Source organism: Nipponia nippon, unplaced genomic scaffold (genome assembly GCF_047370975.1).
Source record: "Nipponia nippon isolate SJK-2023a ecotype South Korea unplaced genomic scaffold, ASM4737097v1 scaffold_1, whole genome shotgun sequence".
NCBI classification, from domain to species: domain Eukaryota; kingdom Metazoa; phylum Chordata; class Aves; order Pelecaniformes; family Threskiornithidae; genus Nipponia; species Nipponia nippon.
The window spans coordinates 114,175,533-114,195,520 of NW_028262290.1; the positions used below are offsets into that span (position 1 = coordinate 114,175,533).

General features: G+C 42.1%; 1 protein-coding gene across 1 annotated transcript in view; it reads right to left on the reverse strand.

Annotated features, from left to right (window-relative positions):
- TBX20 (T-box transcription factor 20) overlaps positions 1-19,988 on the reverse strand; it is a 39,894-nt gene that overhangs the window by 13,607 nt on the left and 6,299 nt on the right. The window contains exons 4-6 of the mRNA XM_087767738.1: positions 17,106-17,214; positions 11,643-11,801; positions 7,716-7,792 (exon numbers count right to left, since the gene is read on the reverse strand). Coding sequence (XP_087623864.1) covers positions 7,716-7,792; positions 11,643-11,801; positions 17,106-17,214 — 345 coding nt within the window. The remainder of the gene's footprint in view (positions 1-7,715; positions 7,793-11,642; positions 11,802-17,105; positions 17,215-19,988) is intronic.

A 19,988-nucleotide genomic window follows, 5' to 3' on the forward strand; every position in this document is an offset into this window, starting at 1 on the left:
TGACAGAAGCTCACCTTGAGCCCGGCCCTGTCAATAAACCTCTGCTTATTATTGATGAAGCACTTCTCTCCTTTGTGCAAGAAATAAACTGATGAATTTTAAACAAGGAATTGAAGGAAGTGAAGCGTTGGAAGAATTTATCGATTAGCAAGGTTTTAGGGTGCACAGGGAGCATCTTGCCATTCTGCAGGTTTTAACCTCTTGACTGAACATTTCACTCTTGTCCCTGCTAGCAACTGATTCCAAAATGAAACTCCCGGCTAGGGATGCCTTATGTCTTGCAGCTACAAACCGAGTCTTTGGTCTTGTTTAGTTAACACTGCCCTGTACATGCAGAGTAGTCTCAGAGGATCAAAAGTAGATAGGAAAATCCTGATGTAGTTGACAAATGACTCGCTAACACTTTACAGACTAAACCCAAGATCTTGCCATGGATATGAACTGGGAGATGGTAGAAAACAGAGCTGACTTGGGAAGCAGCTGAGGAGCGAGGCCCTGCGTGAGGATGCTCACTTCCTTTTGCTGTCAACCCAGATTACAGAAATTCTCTCAGGAGATGGTTAAGTCCCAGATTACCCTGTGCAGGATCTTTAATCAAGATGAAAGAACAGTGCTTCTTTGTAGGTGGAAGCAGGCATCTCTTTGATGCTTCTTCATGTCATTTTTTTTCTGCTCCTTTTGCTGTTACTCTGCTTCAGCTGTGCATTCACAGCAGCCTGGTGATCACCATGACCCCGATTCTGAAGCGCATGACCACGAGCCCTGCTGATATGGAAGAGGGCTCACCCGGCCGCAATGGACTGTCAACACTGATGCTGCTACATGCCTGCATGCACCTGAAGCTATGGATTTTCCTGAATTTGGCAGCAAGCTCACCCAGGGGGTGGAGACAGGAAGCGTACCTTCTCCCTTTGGGATGAGGAAGCTTGAGGCCATATATTTGGTTTTGGCAGAAGGTGGTAGAAAATGTAGTCTAGAACTAGCTTGCTGGAGCCAGGCCTGGGTTACTATCCATCTTAGATCTGTACCATGGCTCCAAAGAGGATGGAGTTGATGTAATCAGCAGCCACCCATTCCACTGGGAGCCAGGTTCAACCTCCTTTGAAGACAATGTGCAAAAGCCAGACTGCGGTGAGAAAGAGCAGGTGGCAGAGCCAGGCACTCTGAACTCATATCTTCTGCAGAAGTTACTGTCTCAGGAATGGCTACAAGAGGTACAAATTTCAGAGCAGAGTTATGCAGCCTGCTAGTGTTTTCTCTTTTTGCCCTTACTATCCAAGTGCTAGATAAGCAAAAAGGTAAGGATACCCTCAGAATCCATTCCCTGTTCCTGATTTCATGGGGTTTGTTTTTTTCTTTCTTTTTCTTTTTCTCTTTTTCTTTACAAGAAAAAGGCAATGTTACTAAAAAAAAATTAACAGAAGGAAAATAATAAAATAATAAAACTGCCAACCATGTTTTGCTTGGCCATTCAGTTCAGCACAAAGAAAAATACAGAGCAGGATATAAACTGTATGGATTATCAGTTTGCAGCCTGAATGACTTCTTTAGTTCTGCATTTCAAAGGTTTCCTTTTTTTGTAGCTGCCAGTTAGTATGTTTGGAAGAAAGCCCAGATAACAGAAGACATCAGAAGTGAGGTGAGGTGAAGACAGATGGAATAAATGGGCTGAGAAGGCACAAAAATAAACTTGTCGGAAGTCGCACTGTAGTAGAACTTTTTTTTTTAAGGGAAAAGATGACTAATTTGTCCAAGACGCAAGTGCTAAAAACAAGTCTGTAAAAAAAAACCCCAAAAACAAAACAACAAAAAACAAACCCAAAACAAAAAAACCAACACAGCAGGAGGAACAAATACATTTTTATAACAGCACCTAAGAGTGAACAACAAACACTGTCAGAACCACTGTCAGATATCAGTCAGCCTTCACATTCCTGTGGCTTTTAGTTGCTATTTTACACATGCACAAACGTGCATAAAAAATATACAGACATATCAATTTGCTACATATAGTTGCTCTTATACTGGTAGGTGAATATTACAGACTGACCCTAGGAACCTAATTGAGCTCTGACACAGTATGGACCAAGTCCTCGACCAGAACAAAGTAGCTCCGTTCCACTGGTTGGGTTAAAGCTGGACCAATTCCAACCGGGGAAGAACTAGGGCTCATCAAACTATGTTGGCTCACGTGAGTTGAAGTTTAATTTGGCCCAAAAGCTAATACAGAGCCACCACACACTTTCACACAAAGTCAAAACTATTGGGCAAGTGTTGGATGAATGCAATACTCCAAGAATACGTGCAATTTAAAGAAAGAAGTGAAACAAGTATTATATTATGAAGAATCTAGGTTTCGATGATTGCAGGAGAAAGAACAAGTGTATCTCCAAAGTGGTGTTTACTGGTGCCCTCACAATAAACATCTGGCTACTGATGGCAATTCTGGAAGAGCTATAATAGCCTGGCTAAAGCCATAACATGGGAGAAGTAATGATACTTATGAAGAAGGAACATGAAGTTATTAAATATGGCCGCCCCACTTCTCTCAACTGCAAATAAAAATGAGAAAAACAGCTAGTCTTTATACAGGGAATGAAAAAACAGAAGAGAGAGAAAATTACATTTCTCTTCTCTGACTTGGAAAAAAGCACACACTTGCAAATGTATGTCAAAGCTCTTTCTCTGTATCTTTTTTCCCCAAATATAGTGACACACTTGACTCTTAACATAGCCAGCCCCACGGAGCTCCACTTCAGCCAGCATCTGCAACCATTTCTTTCTGACTGCCAGGCAGAGGATGAGAGGTGAGGACAGAGCAGCGCTGTGAAACTGCGACTGGGGGAAGTCCCTGGAAAACTTCTAGGGTAAAAACCAGGGGGCTGATCTGGCATCATCCCCTCCCCTTATGCACGCACTACACCTGCACGAGGTGAGTAGAAAACACTAGCAAAATGAGACATTTTTATACCGTTTTGCACAAGTGAAAAGATAACAGAATACATAAGTGGAAAATGAGCCAGGGTATGAGTACTTAAAAGCTTGGGAACTGAAAAGGTTTTAGCTGGCATGGGGGCCTTTCTGCTGGGGAAAAGGAACAGTTGCCTGGCTAACAGTAAGCAGAGTTGGAGGAACCAGATTTTAAGGGAATGCTTCAAGTGTCTAAATGTAGGCAGGTAGTGTTTTCTAGATGTCTTAAGACATCCAAGCCGTCTGCAACGTAAGGGATGATAAAAAAAAATATAGACAATCCATCTAACCCTCTGGAGCAGCATCTGGAGGCTGGAGTAACCTCAGCACATCTGGAATAGCACCAGATATCAGGCATTTAGACACTGGAGTCCTTGGTGTTTCTCCCTAAACTCAGAACTTCATTTCTTCTCCTGACCTAAACATGGGAGATGATCTCCCATGGCTGGTTACTGACATTCGCAGACTGAGAACTAGCTGAGGATAAAAGGTCAGCTGGTGGGTTTGACTTGTTGAAGAATTGTGACAAAGCCCTACTTAACCATGGACATGGGAGTAGGTCATAGAGAGAATATATTTCTGGCTGTTGGTAGGGGGCTTTCAAGGGTTGGGGAAGTTCTAGACCAACAGTAAGTAGGAATGGGGAGGAAGGCAGCTCTGTGGGGTGAGCAGGGAAGGGATGGAAGAGAGAACTGCTGCAGACAGCACACCGTTAAGCACATGGCTTTGACTGCTGCTTCAACAGGGCAGTGCCCATATCCGGGCATTAGCAACCATTTCGCTTACAGCCTTGTAAGGTGGTACAATGTATTTCCACATCTCAGACATGAAGTTCCTCAGGGGAAAATTCAGAATCTGATTACCATGCAAATCCAGCTGGGATGCAGCTCTCTTACTTACTTCCCCCATCCCCCAATCCTTCCTTTCTCTGCCTAAAAATTACTTGGGTGTACAGCCATACTTTTCCATATTGCCTCCCATGTATGTATCTACCTCCCAGAAGCATTACTGGACTTGTGCAGATGGGTATACTCCCTTAGGTCTCTTAAGTCCACACCCTGAACTTGCCTATCACGTACTGGATCAAAGAGACAAGCAACATTCAGATCATGATTATGATCTGTCAATTCTTATTTGATGATTATTTTATGATTCAGTAGTTCTGTTGACTTGCACTCTCGAAATGATCACCTTTTTCACTGGATTGTTTGCATGATATTTAATTGCGATAGTTTTATTTATTTATCTATTTATTTTTAAAAGGCTAATTTTTCACAGCAACTTAAAAGATAAATTCAGGTTCAAGATAAAAAAATTAATCTATTAGGTTGTGATTTTGCATCCTTTATGGCTTTGGCAGTTTTTTCTTAAGGAGAAGCATAAAGATATTCCCTTAGAGCCTATCTCCAGAGTGAATTGCTCATTGTAAAACCTGCGTTAGTCTTTTTCACAAAGGTTACCATTAAAAAAAGATCACGTGCATCCACATTACTACATTTGGCATCCCAGAATCAAGACCACAGTACGTTAAGCTCTACATTCTGACAATTGCTGCTAAATGTTTAGTTTTTCAATCACAACCACTGTGGGAGCCTTTTTATAATAGAGGAAATTTAAATACCACATAAAGAGATCAAAAGATGAATCAGCAACTTATCTGAATCACAGTAGCCCCAGATAAAGTCTGCCACGTTGCCGTAAATAGATTACCACAAGTAATGTATGTAAAGAGTTGATTGTGGAAGGAATCTCACATCCTACTGAAAATTCGATATATACCAAACTCACCAAAGATTTTTTCAATGGTTAAAAGCTTTGCATATATAGCTGTGAGTACAAGGAAACCATTGTAAGGTATTTAGACAGGAACAAAAGAAAATACAGGCACTTCCATAGCTTTGCTGTTGCCTACCCCCTCTACTGTTTTCCATATTTCACTGCCTTTGCATATATTATTTTAACTCCAACACATATAATGCAAACAGATTTAATCCTAAAGGCATTTGCAGCTTGAATTTCCTACATAGGGATCGTAAATCTAGAATGGGAAGCCTGAAATCGTTAAAGTCACGTATTTATAAAATCATATTCAATTAGGTTAAAAAAGTGCAATTTCTGTCATCATGTCATAAAAAGATGTGTTTTTCTCTCAGATCTACTATAAAGAAAAGCGCCCTATATTGTTACAGATAGAGGCTGTTTTCAATCAGTTACAAGGAGCAATCCAATTACTGGATGGTTTAGTGCAGTAACTGACTCCAGACTAATTTAATTTCTTTAGGTCTCTAAAGATCAATTGATCTGATTTGTTTCCCTCCCCAAAGGCTGTTTAGGAAAAAGCAGGCTTAAATACCTGGAAATAAAATACAAAGCTCTGTACACTTTCACACTACTTGGGTCATTTGGAAAAACTGGAACTCACAATAAATGAGTGCTCTTTTGGCCCGAACATCACGGGATGCTTTACGGGAGACCATCAGCATCACCGCACAGCACTGCACATTATACATGCATGCGCTGTACGGAGGCCTGCTTAGGAAGCAGTGCATGGAAGGTATTTTCACAGCTTCTAGATAAATATTTAATTTTCAAGAACTGTGCAAATGTGTGTTTGGCCTGCATAGTCTTTTCCCTAGCAAATAAATATTTTTCTCAGAGAGTGATATTATAGGAATAACTAAGTTTCCAACTACACCAAGCAAGAGTCAGGCTGTACTATTCAATGTGTCACCTACATCTTGTAATGCATGTCCCGATGGACATCAAGCAAGAAATTCTTCCTGTTGTCGTATGTCACTTGGCTATTTCTTTTGCTTTGTATCAGATTTCTTTAAGCAATTTTGCTGGTGCTAAAATGAAATCTGTAGAACCAGTGGGCACTCAGAATGACCTTCTCATCTGCCTGAATATTTTGATGCTGGAACTGAAAAAAAAAACCCTTGGTATTTCTGGACCATATCAGATAACTTAGGAAATTCTCAAAGTCTCTTACCAGCCCTCTTGTCTGTTACACTTTTACTATCTCGTTACCTGATGTGTTGTGCAGCAGGTTTTGGTTTTTTAAATACTGTTGTTCCCTGATCAGGGCTAAGCTTTCCCATTTAAGTCAAAATAAGACCTTACCCAAACTTGGACTCTCAAATCCAGAGTTTTAATGTCATTTCAATACTTGTCACATTCTGTTTCTTGTATTTATTGTAGGTTTCACATTTGGCTACCTTATCTTTCAAAGCAACGTTCGTGCCTGGGCTAAGCTGCCTGTCTCAGTCTCTATTCTTACACTTATCAATAAACAAAAGGGCACTGCGGTTTATGCTCAGCATTTCTGACTCCATGCCATGTGCTGTTATAATAAGATGTCCTCTGGAAAAATTCCCTTCATATCCAGCACCACGATAGTTGGTTCATCTGCACAGAGGTAACTAAGTTTTTCTCCCAGCTTATCTATTCAGACTCTCTGAGCCCTTGCAAAGCTGTGTCATTAGATATCGCCTGTCTGTAAAACAAGGAAACTGAAATGTGAAAAATCAAGGCAAGCAGGCTATGCTATTTTAATTAAATCTGCTTTGGTTTTTTTCTGATTTTCAACTAAGACTTTCAGTTAGGAAGCAACTTTTAACAACTTTGCAAGTGTGCACTGCAGTCTTGCTTTCCCAAATTACCATTCTTTCACCCGGTTATTCAATGGATCACTAATGATCCAGTAACTAGTAAGTTATAAAATATACCACTATTTCCCAGCCATGGACCTGCTTAGATTGATGTACTTTTGAAATGCTGTAAAGACCTCCTCTAGCAGTATGGATACGACTTCATTGAGCAGTTTGTCCCCTATATGCACCCGTGAAAGATGATTTACAGATACACCTGGATATCCCCACATAGGAGCCTAGAGGGTTTTGGCCTCTCCAAACTTTCTTTCATGATCGTGTGCTCAGAGGAAAATTTGGATGTGCTATATCCATCTCCATCAAGTTCTCTTCCAGTCTAAAGGACGCAGGCAGCTTAATTTGCTTCATTTGCCAAACTATTTGACACGATACCATAAAAATGTGATGTGCTGGAGAGCTACCAAGAGATTGAAGTTTATTTCCTACTCAACTGTGGGTTAATGCTTCTGTCCCTATGGCAGCAGTTGCTTATAATGAGCTGTACACACACAAAACTCAACAGTTTCCAGATAAAGCTTTCCCCTGATGCAGCCTGCAGTACAATTTCAGTGAAACAAAAATGGTATCTTTGTCGTCAGGGTGGGAGTTATGGGATTTGTCCTGATGGCAACAATTGCTGACTTCAGCGTCTGGGACTGCTGAAGTGTATTTTGGGAAGCTCCCCTCTCTCTTTTCCACTGTGTGGAGCAGTGGGGAGCTATAAAGATGTTTTTCACAGGACCACTGCCCTTGTTTCCCAGTGACCCAATTCACAGCTCTCAATAGGATTAAATGTCATGATAAGAAAAAAGCTTTTCATTCTGAAGTTGTAACACTGACCCTCTCCCCGCTTCAAGAAGCCCCCTCAGGAAGATGTATATATCGGCCCCAACTGGAACAGATGTCAAAACTCAAAACAGCTCTTTCTTCGTAATGTTTATAAGTATTTTTAAAGGAGGTGGAGGAGGCTTACTATATGCAACAAGATAACATTAAAATGCACAGCTTCTCAGGAGTTGAAAGGATGCTTTTCCTACAAACTCTCTCTTCTCTTTATCTTATCTGCATGGAAAGTAAACAGAAAGCCCCCATTACCTCTCGATATCAGTGAGTCTGGAAGAGTCCCGGAATCCTTTAGCAAAAGGGTTGCTGTCAATTTTCAACTTGGTTATCTGGAAACACAGAAAAGAGCAACGCAACATGAATATAGTGTTAAGGTATTGCAGCGTACAAAGTGTTAACCAATCCATCCTCCTGACTTCGCTGCTAATTTTATCCATGCTCCTTGTGTGTGTGTGTGCACGCTACTCTTGAGATGCTGCAAAGCTGGGGAGGCAAACCAGGGTGTATTACACATATGTCAATGGAAAGACTGAAGGGCACAGTGGGCTCAGCCTTTCTGTTACCCAGAGCACGAGGAACCCACCCACATACAACATTACTGTTTCCAAATACTTTAACAGCATGAATCAGGTTGTCTTTTCCACAAGCAACGCTCAGCACCCTGCTAACATCTGACACTTGGTGGTGGAGCTGCACATCAGCTAGTCTGAGACCAAACTAGGAGCCACTGCCTGCAAACCTGAAGACAGCGCTTCAGTTCATCCCCACCTCTTTTTTTTGGTTTGTTTTTTTTTGTTTGTTTGGGTTTTTTTGTTTTTTTTACTGCGATGCAAATGTTCTCAGTCAGACCTACCAGCCATCACATAGGGGCAATTTAAATGTTTTTGCATGGAAAGAGGCTGAAGAAGGGAAGGAGGGGGGAAAAATGTGAGGAGAACTCAAATTTAAAGTGACAAAGCCTGGGTTAAAGGAGTAACCCCATTAAAACCATCACAGTCATGGAAAAACAGAGGTCTTACAACCAAAACTCTCCTCCCTTCTTCAAATGCAGCTACAACCCACCCAGTGCATCCTGTCAGCCTTTGCATTCAGCCACAGTGACCCACTGATCAGGAGTCGCTCTGTGACTGCTCCAAAGCATCAGGGTTCACCTTAACTTTGCAGTCAGACTTTTCAGGCATAGGTGGTAGTTTCCACTGTGGTTTTTCTGGGAGCAGGAAAAAAATACACCATTGCCCTTGTGAAATTTTCTAGCTGTCCAACCAAATGAGATTTGGTGAATAAAACCTGAGACATCATCATAATATTCAGATTTTCCAGCCATACTTCTTCCAAGAATTAAAAATAAAACTCTAAGTGGGAGTTGGAGCTTGACGAGGAACACACAGGACCTGTCCTGCAAGGCAATGAATGCCACCAACTCTAGTTGAAGCCCATGAAAATCAACAGCTCTCAGCATTTCATACTGAGTGGCTATGTCAGCCTGGCTTTCCTCAAAAAAATCCTGTATTGCAGAGGCCACAACCTCATTTTTAATAGCTGGCCCTCAAGACTCAGAAAGAAAAGGGTTCTATTCCAAATCCTCAAATGCTCAGATGCTCTCATCAGACAAAGGTATTTCAAAATAGGGTGGCTTCTCCTCCAAAATTAAAAAAAAAAAAAAAAAAAAAAAAGAGGACAACTGAACCCAGCTTTTCATTCTGAAGAAAGAAATCGTCTGGGAGGGAAACACAGAGAGGGAAGGACAGGCTTACAAAGACAAAACCGGAGCATTTAATTACTGGTCTGCAGTATATGAACGATGTGCTGAGCGGCTGCTCCTGCAGCTGCCACCCACCTGCTCTGCCACCTTGGAAAACTCACTGCACCCCTGGGCTGCTGCCTTCCCTGCCCAGCATTTCAGGTCCATACAGGGGCAAGCTCTCTGGGGAAGGTCCTTGCTCTGAGGCACTGTGTAGGAGGTGCTGCAGCTCACTGGTTGTTCCTATGGGCTGGTCAAACAGCATGGGACCTCAGCGCTGGCTGAGGGTTTGAGGCTGTCTCATCATGCATGTACAACTGGTGGAAACTACCCTAAACACTAGCCTTGTCACAGGACCTTGTCAAGGCCAGGTCGGATGGGACTTTAAGCAACTTGGTCTAGTGGAAGATATCCCTGCCCATGGCAGGAAAATTGGAACTAGATGATCTTTAATGTCCCTTCCAACCCAAACCATTCTATGACCTTGCAACAGCTGAGCCAGTTAGTTATAGTCTTATCCTACTCCCAAGATATCCATAAGCCCTTGACTCATGGTGATGTTGCAGAGAATAGCAGGTTAGTGCCTCACGTCCAGCAAACATTTTTATGGCAACATTTTGAAAACTACCTTGAAAAAAGACGAGCTCTAACTAGTTCCATTGACTTAGATCACCAACACACCAAGCCAACTGCGCTGCAGAATAATAAGGACATCTATTCATCTCTCGAGCATATTTTCACCAATCAAACTTCCATTTTCCTAATATTAAAGATTTGGTATGACATCACAAGAGAAACTTTTTGTATCCACCAAAGCCAGATGAGACTCACAATCATTTATGGCCATATTTTTCCGGAGAGACTGTCTCACAAACAATCAGAGAACATCTGCTAGAAAGCATTTTAAAATGAAATCTGACCTACAATTCAACTCTGTGGCAGTGGTTTGACTGTTTGAATAAATGCATGCCCTTTAAATCTTAAATTATGAGATAGTTTGTTGAAAGTGTAATGTATTTAGCTTTTATCTAATAACCTCCAGAAATGTAATCAACCCCTCCTTAAAACAGTTCTGAAAGAAATGGCAAAAATGAAAAAAGGCTCCATTTTCATTAGTCATAAATAAAATGACAGCATCAACCTCTAGGGGTTCCGGAGATGTTCCATTGAGAAATTTTCCAGGACTCAATGTATGTGCTTTGGGAAGGTTAGTTTAGAAACATCTCTGGTGTAAACATCGTCGGTAAACACAAATCCATCCTACAGAAATAAATTCCAGGTTTAGCTGGTTTTGTGCCTGTTACTATTTTGCTGGTTTCTACAGAAATTTAAGTGGAAAAATGTAACTGCCTGTCCAAACATTATGTTCTTGAGATTGCCAGGTGCTGAATGCATTTTCTGCAGCATTCAGATACAAACCTGAGTTTAAAATCAATATTTCTGATATTAAAGCCTTAAAGCGGGATGTGGGGTCTGTCATAAGGACCAACTTAGTACTACTACTGTTATCTTCAGAGCTTCTTTGGCCCCCTATGCAGTAGTTTCATGTTATTCATAGCATTTAGGAATTAATTACTTTTGCTTCATATTAAGAAATGCAGACTTCTTTAAATAATCCAGCAGGTACATTGACTCTGTGATGCTGCCTGCCTACGTGTTTGGACACTACTTATATTTTTCTTAACTTAGGGGAATTAGAGAGGGAAAGAGATTTTTTTTTTGAAGTGCCATAGTCCTTAAGCCCTTAAAGCACACTCTGAATCACACTGAAGCCAACATTATTTCCACCGACTTAAATATTAAAGCCCTATCCACTGTCAAGCAAACCCTCTGCTCTCCGATTGTTTATATACTTCCTAAAATTACTCATTAGCAATCCATTGTTATGATCTCCTCCATTTTGTATATATTATTCACTGGCATGCAAATTGAAATTCAAACATCTGGATGTAATCTGGGCAGCCTCTGAAAAGCATATCTCTGAGTGATTTCCCTTACGTTTGAGCCTTACAGCTTAATTAGTCAACTTTTTAAGCCCATGAAATCATCATGTGCAAACCAGAATATCTCTCAGCTAATAGCTTGTGGCATGAAAGATCACTGCAAATAAGAACAGTTCCTTAATGAGCTATAATTAGAAAAGGACTAAATGATAATATGCAAACAGCTTTGTACAGGCAGAAGGGAAGACAAATTAAAGCCTCTTTCATATCATCTTTACTCCCATGAGTAATCCTTGTGGCCCTTTGACATTAGTAATAGTACCTGTATAAGTAAAGAATTACTCCTGAATATGAATTAGATTGGGCAATGTCACTACAGACATTGGTATGAAAGGTAGGTTACATCAGAAAGTTTCCTAGTTTAGATTGGGGAAAAGTGAGTTTTCAGCAGGGTGGCATTTAGTTAAATCCATGGAAATTAGCAACTGTACTCACCAATTGATTCTGGTAGGCAGTAACAGCTGTAAAAACTGTCTCTGGAAAGATAAATGTCCTGAACTCTTCCGACTTCAGATTTAGCAAAGAAGCCGTGTGATCCTTCTTCTTAATAATGTGGACCCTTGGCTGGTACTTGTGCATGGAGTTCAAAATGATCTGCAAGAAAGAGTGACAAGGCACTGTCCCAAGAGGAAGGTTAACAGGAGCCTTGAAGGCTATAAAACCACAGGGGAACAAAAAAAAGATCCAATTAAAACTGCACGGGAGGCAGTGAAATCTAACTAGCCAGGGGCTGATTTTCAGAGCAAACTCTCCAGCTGCTTTGGGCAGTTCCAGAAAATGAAGGTGGAAAAGCAGGCACCCCAGGAGCTGGTTTCCTCTCACTCCTAAGCTGCTGGTGAACATGTGTTTTTGAAGCATAAATACCTGTTCCTACAGGTGAGGTGTTTTACACACAGAATTTGTTATTGCTAGTGTGTGCCCCAGTTTGCAGGCGTCAGCTGCAAGTGTAAATATGTAACTCTTGAAAGCTCATGACGGAGAATCCACACTTGCAAAAATATGCAGGTGCAGAATGAAAATAGCCAGGAACCCCTCAAAAAAAAAAAAAAGAAAAAACCCAACCAAAAAAACACCACCAGCACAAACCAGATGACCAAAAAATAAAACTCCCCAGATCCTTTTACTGTGGAAAACCTTTAAAGCAAACTACTTTGTAGATGCTCTTTACCGCAGACTACCGAAAATAAGAGCAAGGAGGGAAACCAGTACAGAACCCCCAAATGACCAGGTTTTGCCATTTTATCCTCATTAATAACTGTTTACGAGCTCCCAAAATAATTCTAAACCTAATGTACCAACTAACCAATTTCAACGTTCACTGGAGTCAAACCGAGAGTCCCACTTGCTTCAGTTACCACTGGCTGGAGGCCTGTTTGGCTGCCTCTAACCACAGTATTACAATATAAGAATTAAATACAGAGCTCGGCTTGCACCAGTCCTTGTTTAGGATATAATCACAGTCACAAGACGAAATTGGCAATGGTGTGGGTGGTTCTATTTTGCAGGGGCCATAATGACGTTCCAGCCAGCTCTGTACATCTGGAATAGCTAATGTGCATTCCTCAGGAAGCGTTAACTTCAGCTGAAACACAGCAGAAGTGGTGCAGTATTCCATGCTAACTCAGTCAGTGAGAAAGGTTGCACACTGCATTGGAGCGGGGAGCTTAGACACAGCTTTGTCATGGCTAAAATTCCCATCAGTGTTTTCTTTGCTGCTCCTTCTTGGCCAAATATTGCTATGATTCACATTGTGACTTTGGGGGGTGCACACAACGACAAGAAAGGCATTACAGTGATGGGGAACCATCGTCCTGAAAGTGTTGCATGTCTGCTTTTGTCAGCTCAGGCCCTTTCTCAAATCACTTCACCATTTTGTATATGCACACACACAATGGCCATTGACCTTTACCATTAATATCCTCAGCACCTTTCCATCTCTTTGTAAAATTTTGTCTTACCAGCCTAGTCATTTCAGCTGCTCTAAGTAGCTGGAAAAGACTCTTTAAAGGATGGTGCATGGACAGTGATGAGCTTACTGAGGGGTTGGCCCACAGAGCTCAGTGCTTCCTATTGCCTTTCGTGGCCGCAGTATCCACACCAAGGCATTACATCTGAGCAGCAGCCGAGCGGAAGGAGGAAAAAACTGCGACAGAGCAGCTCCCACGCATGTCCTTTCCTTTCACTCCTCTGTGAATGCAAATTGTGATAAAGAAACTCCATTTCTCAAACAAGACCAAGTAATCCTTTACGGAAGTTTTCCAAAACCAAAAGTGCACATAGATGACATCCCCTGCCACGATGCTCTACCCGCGCCTTCCCACCAGAGGCAGGTCAGGTTATTCAGGTACAAAACAAGTACTGAATGTAGCCAGGAGGTCACAAAAGACCCATGGCCCAGGTTAAGGTCACTATTTCCTTTTCGTGAGAGTCTGCGTATGTAGTGCTCCATCTGCATGTTGTAGTACTCGCTGATGTTAAAGTCAGTAGGATACTGCACAAAGATACCCCTTAATATCCATGCAACTTCTTATGCTAGGACCATCAAAACAGCCTAAAGGAGTTAGACAGACAGGGTGCATCTCACAGAGTAGCCCCTAAGGGTGGTCTCAAAGTCCAGGCAGTCCCCTACCTGCATGGTCTAGCTATCAGAAAGTCCCTGATGCCAGCCAGCTCTGTGGTACTCATGCTGGTGTGCCCCGAGAGAAACATCAGGTGCACGTATACTTACGGCAGCCCCCTGGCACATGCTTACTGGCAATACAGCGTGGCCACAGGCCCCCAGCCATCCCATCTGCCTTCATGCTGACAGCCTGCAGCAGGGGACATGACCAGGATCCATCCTTATGGGATCCTGCTTGCTGTAAGGTCAGGCAGGTTTGTAGGCATCTGGCTCCCACTGCCTCTGGTGACCGGTCTGTAGCCAATCTGGATGCCAGCTGCAAAATCCCCAAAGTGACTTTGAATTCAGGAACTACGTTGTGAATGCAGCTTCCAGGCAAAGTTTGCTTTCTAAAAGCATGGAGGTTCCTAATTTTGCCAGGTTGACTTAAAAAAAAACACACCTGGGCATAACTCCCTGTGGCTATTCTGAAACCCCTGCTATCACAGTTGCTTGTTGGCCATGTTCACACCTCTGTGTTTGCTTTTGCAAACATTCATGTGTTTGAGTTTTGCTATCATAAATGCCAGAAAAGCAATTACTATAATGTATTCATGCATGGTTCACCTCACCGTAACCCAGAAACGATGCCACCCCAACTAAGTGCAACCAAAAGTCCTAGAAGAAGTAGTCTGTGTGAAAAACATCACCAGAAATCTCAAAAAAATAAATCACATTCATAAGTGTTCCACAACCAGAAAAATGGGAATTACTCGCTTGGCTGTAAAAATCCAGAGACAGGAGCCATTTCCTTCCTCTGGTAAGGATATCTGAAAGTATTTCCATGGAGCAAGCTGTATGTCATGCACACAGAGATAAGACTTCTGCCTGATGCTTAGGGAGAATATGCACATAGCTATGGGGTTATGCACGCTGCTGAAGATACACAAGCAGAGATGCTTGCCAATTCCAAAAGTCTCGGAATAAAAGAAAACAAACAAATGCCTCTCCTCTCTTCAGATTCCTTTTCAGGAAATGAACCACCCTGCAAATAAACCACCACGATTACCTTAACAACCAAAACCGTCTTCTGGAGGATGGAGAAAGCAAGCAACTAGAACAAACTGGAATCAAGTTGGATCCAGCTTCTCTACCTATAACTAGTATTTAAACGCATCTTTTAGGTCATTAAAACTCCCTCAGGATCCAGCATGCCTTATCAAGCATAATTAAGATTTTAACAGGTTGATTAAAAAGATCTCATCAGTGAAGAAGGGCTCTTTCAAACTGAAGGGAGAGGTTTCAGGAGGCATTTCAGTTCTCCCCTTCTCTTACTACACGGGAGCTCAGAAATGTCATTGGCCATAGCACAGTGAGCCCTCCTTAAAGGCTCTAGAGAATGAATTTCTTCCTTAATTCTGCTGAGCATCCAATGATGGTGTTTACATAGCTTCAGTAAGACAGCACATAAAACCTGACACTCTGATTTGGAACATAAAAAACCACCAAATATTAAAAAGGGAGTGCTCCATGAAGGTGTAACACCTGTCACGCAAATCTCAACACAGGATCAAGCCTTTGGGGCTTATTCTTAACAGAACATGCAAAACTTTCCATCAACTTTGGCTGTGCAAAGCCTTTGTGTAAAGAATGGGATCCACCTCTGCCGCTTCTTGGGAAGTTAATCAGGAGGCTGCATCTCAAACGCTATGGACCATTTTCTCCCACTGCCTGTATTTGAGACGATTACGTCGTCTTGCTCTGTCACATGTCTCTGTTCCCGACAGCTTCTCAGTCCTACTTCTTTTTTATACTCATCTGGGCTTCTGGGAACTGCACTGCTCCTAACTAGTTTGCAATATACTGCTGCAAGCCCTTTATTAGAGGCACACATGGCCCCTGTTATGATGAAAAATGCTTCTTTTTAAATGCGCACGTATACTGCTCTATCATCACTCGGTGATAGAGCCCACAAATCTTCAGCTTTGCCCTTCTACAGATTATGAAATAAAAGAGAGGGGAAAAAAAAAAATACATTCTCCACTAGTCAGGAAGGGAATAACGGTGGGAACCAGATTCAAGAACAATATACCCACAGACGGATCTTTACAGAAGAGCAACACAGCCCATCTATCTGGGTTTTCTTTTGTTTGGTTTGGGTTGTTTTGGTTTTTTTTCACTACTTTTGTTGTTGTTTCGAGGATGTATTTTAAATAATCATGGCTGTGGTTCAATTTTTAGGCCTTGAAATGAGTGAAAATTCTCTTTTAGATGAGACATATTTGCACAGAACACAGCTCAGACAAAATGCCACTGTCTCACACAGTCCGAAAAGGCAATAAATAGTACACTAGGGGAGGGATTTCTGGCACCACATATGCCTCAATTATTCAGCTTTACAGGTTAGTTACCCCTACACATGCTTCAGAGTTCAAAATCACTCCTCTCTTCCCAACACCTCGTTTACTAACACTGCCTTTACGCTTATTCTTCTTAGCTGCCCCGTTCTCAGCCAACAACCCTTTCAAATCCGTCCCTCTGCTCCTTCAGCCTTCCCCTGGGGAGCCACCAAGCCCAGAGACAACACTTTTAGCTCTTCCTTTGCAATTTGGAGATGCTACCAAGCCGTTCCTACACTTTACAGGCACTTCTGGGGAAGGGACAGGATGGATGACACTTTTTCTTATGACCTACCATTAGACAGTCGGGTAGCTAAAGCAGTTGTCCCCGCTGATGGACCATAGCAGGAGCTCATGGCCAGCAGCTCTGCATCCTAATTTACCAGCTTCCAGCCTCAGGGCTTGTGACAACAAATTGGTACCAATCAGAGCTGGGACCTGTTTCCTTTACAGACTAAAGTCCACCCTGTGGCACCTTGACTTGCAGATAGCCTACAGTTATTTCAAGGGCAACTGAGGCACACTTATTTTTATAATTTGGTAGCCCTTGCTTTGCTATCACATCAGTATTTTCTGCTGACTCTGAGCCCATGCTGCATTGACTCTGGAAGTACAAGAGCTCTTATTGATGGACCCAACCCTAACAGGTTGCCTGTAATGAGAAGGAGCTTGCAAGCACACATGGAAAAGGGTGTGAGCTTGCTAGCCAGTGCACATGGCAGAGCATGCTGCCAAGTCACAGCAAAACACGGGCAGAAGCACAACAAAAAGCTCACCTGCCTCCCTTCTCCCCCTCGCTTTGATGCTCAACTCCACCCTGAACTTGTTCCCAGTGGATGTCCCGCGAGCGATTCCCCTATGGCGGTTCCTTTACCCTTTCCCACAAGGAGGGCTACTCACGTGGCCATGCTGATCCAGCTCGTTGTTGGTGAGTTTGACTTTTTCGAAGGACACCATCTGCTTCAGCAGTTGCTCTCCCGTGAACGGGGAGTCAGGGTGCACGTACAACCTAAAAAACACGGGGAAAAGGCCTGCTCATAAAAAACCCTCTCACCTCTTGGCCTGTGCGTGGGCACCATTTCCATATGAAATTAAAAAGCCCATAACATCTTGCTTTTGGGCTATGCAGTGGTTTCATGGACGTGGATTTCCTGAGAGCTTCAGGTAATACAGAACTGCTACTTGAACAAGACACACACAATCTCCCCCAAATTAATGAATGCCTGAAATAAAACCATTAATGAAAGACAGTAAAGCAGATGACTTGAGCTGTTTAATTCACTGGAATGTAATGGAATCCCATGTCCAAGTGCTAGATTGCTCTCTAACCATACCTATTACTTTATCTTGTTATCTGAAATGGAGACATTAACTAACATTCGCTGTTGTGTCTTTTCCCAAATGAAAAATTGATCGTGTCTTTCCCCACAGCTGTACTAACAAGCACTTAAAATAACAATGACTACAGCTCAGAGAGAAAAAACATGGTGTCATTAGAGAGATTACGGGGGAATGTAGATAAAAATGCATTTTTCTTTATATGTAACATTAAGCCGTGATAATGATTTTAACCTGCACTCGATCACACATTCGCTGTGGTGACGTCTGTTTATAAGAGGTTGAAGACTGCAGTCCAGCACAGTGGTCTGACATGGAAAAATTAATTGCAGCTCTGTAATTAACAATCCACCACTTGGGAAATTAAGCAGAAGAAAAGGAAGCACAGAAGACATGTAGGTACAATGATATGTATATATTATGACTAGACTAATTACAAGTGCCAGGCTATTTAAAAACCAATGATTTTATAGGAATAATGTATTCCTAAAAATTATTTAACTCAAACGTTCTATTGTGATAGTGAATTAAGAGCTGAACTAGACCTTCAGCTAGTGCAAACCAGACCTATTCTGCTTCTGTCGGTGTTGGTTATCACTCGCTGAGGGCCTGACTCGCATTTTGGGTGATGTCTTTGGCCACACAGATGGATTTCTTCCATTAGATGGGTGGGGCAGCGCTGAGATGCTGGGTTAGAAAGATAAACATTTTTTGTTGTTGTTGAGCTATGATTTTGGTTAGGCAAGAGGAGAATGGAAAAACCACTAAACGATGGGGCGTAACTCTCTGATAGACTACCCTGATTCCTAATCAAGAAATGCCCGTACTACAGACTCCAGGGAGCGCAGCTCTGTTGCTCAAAGAGGAAGGAGATTTGATCCTGCACTCTCCATTTTTGCCAGCAAAATCCCCAAGATGCAGCGAAACTAAAGTTTTACCAGCACAGCTCGCTTCAGATGTGCAAGATGTTTTCCTTACATTGATCCAAAGCACAGCTTGGCTGGTATAGCTATGTCCACGGGAGGGATGCTGAGCCAGGATTCTTATCATAATAAAATATTCCTAGCATACAGGCGTCCTCACTGATATCAACTCTGCTGATTGCACTGCAAGGCTCATGAAAAATTATGATGTATCTGAAAACCCAAGACCTGGAATCCTGTTATGTCAAAAGAATTTTACCTCTCATGAAAATGAACTTTGCCTTCCTGTAAAAAATTATGAAAATCTCAATCTTTAGAGCCCTGAATTAGAGAAGACAAAACAAAAAGAGCCCCAAACATGTCTTGCAACTTTTCAGCCAGTCTTGTGATTTTTTTTTTTGGAGCCTGACTCCTAATTTTGAATGTCTGGGTAGCTAATAATGTTTACTGTGATCACGGAGTGTCAGGCTCAGCAAGGTTTGGCTAATCAGGACCAAAAAGCCAAACTATTTCAAATATGTGCTAGGGAATGAGTAAAGCTCTTCATGTGTCTAAAAGCTGAGCACGACTGTTTTACACCATAGCCAGTTAATGCTTGGCACTGCTTTCAAACTACAAAGTGCCTGGATGTTAGGAGAGTACTAACGGGAAAGTCACTGAAGGATGGGTACCTGAATATCAGTTACATAAATGTATTAATAGACCTCGTTTTTCTTCATTGATTTGCTACACGCCGTCAAACCCACTGCAACACGTGGTTCCCCCTGGTGAACTACACCTATCCACACACTTCTACAGTCTGAGCTTGTACGCCCTGGAGAAGAGGGTTGAAAACTAGGCGTATCACCCTCTGAAGGAGAAGTCGACGAGATCGCAAGCGCGCACAAGCAAACGGGTTAGAGAAATAAACGTGCACATTCCAGCGCGGCACACGAGGCTCCCCGAGAAGTTCACGCGGACTCTGCTGCCTAAGGCCAGCCAGATGCGAGGGGCTGCTCGCTTCAATTCACAAAGGCTTCAAGAGCCATATTTGGATGTGAATTTGCTCCACAGGATATAATGCTTCATGATAGATGCAAGGTTTGGGTACTGCTTCCTTCTTGCATATTTTGGAATGCAACACTGCTCTCCTATTTAGTTTAACAGTTGGTCTGGTCCTACAAGCCCTGTGCATGCCGCTTTTACTTACCTTAATGTCTCAGACAATTTGCAAAACATAATACCTTTTAAAGGTTTCCTACCTAGAGTTCTCTGTGAGTGCATAAATGCTATAACTTTATTATACAAATGATTGTAGCCCAATACAATAAAAAAATATAAAAAAAAGAGACAGACTTCTGAGTGAAAGAAAGGAGGTGAAAAAGGAAGGAGAGCGAATAAAGCTAAATGCTGAAACTTATTAAACTCATGTTTCACACAGTCTTAGCAATTTGGAAGAACAAACATAAAATATCATATAGGAATTCTATCCCCAGAGAGCACTTTAGAAGATTTACAGAAGACTCTCTAAGAAGTATTTTTA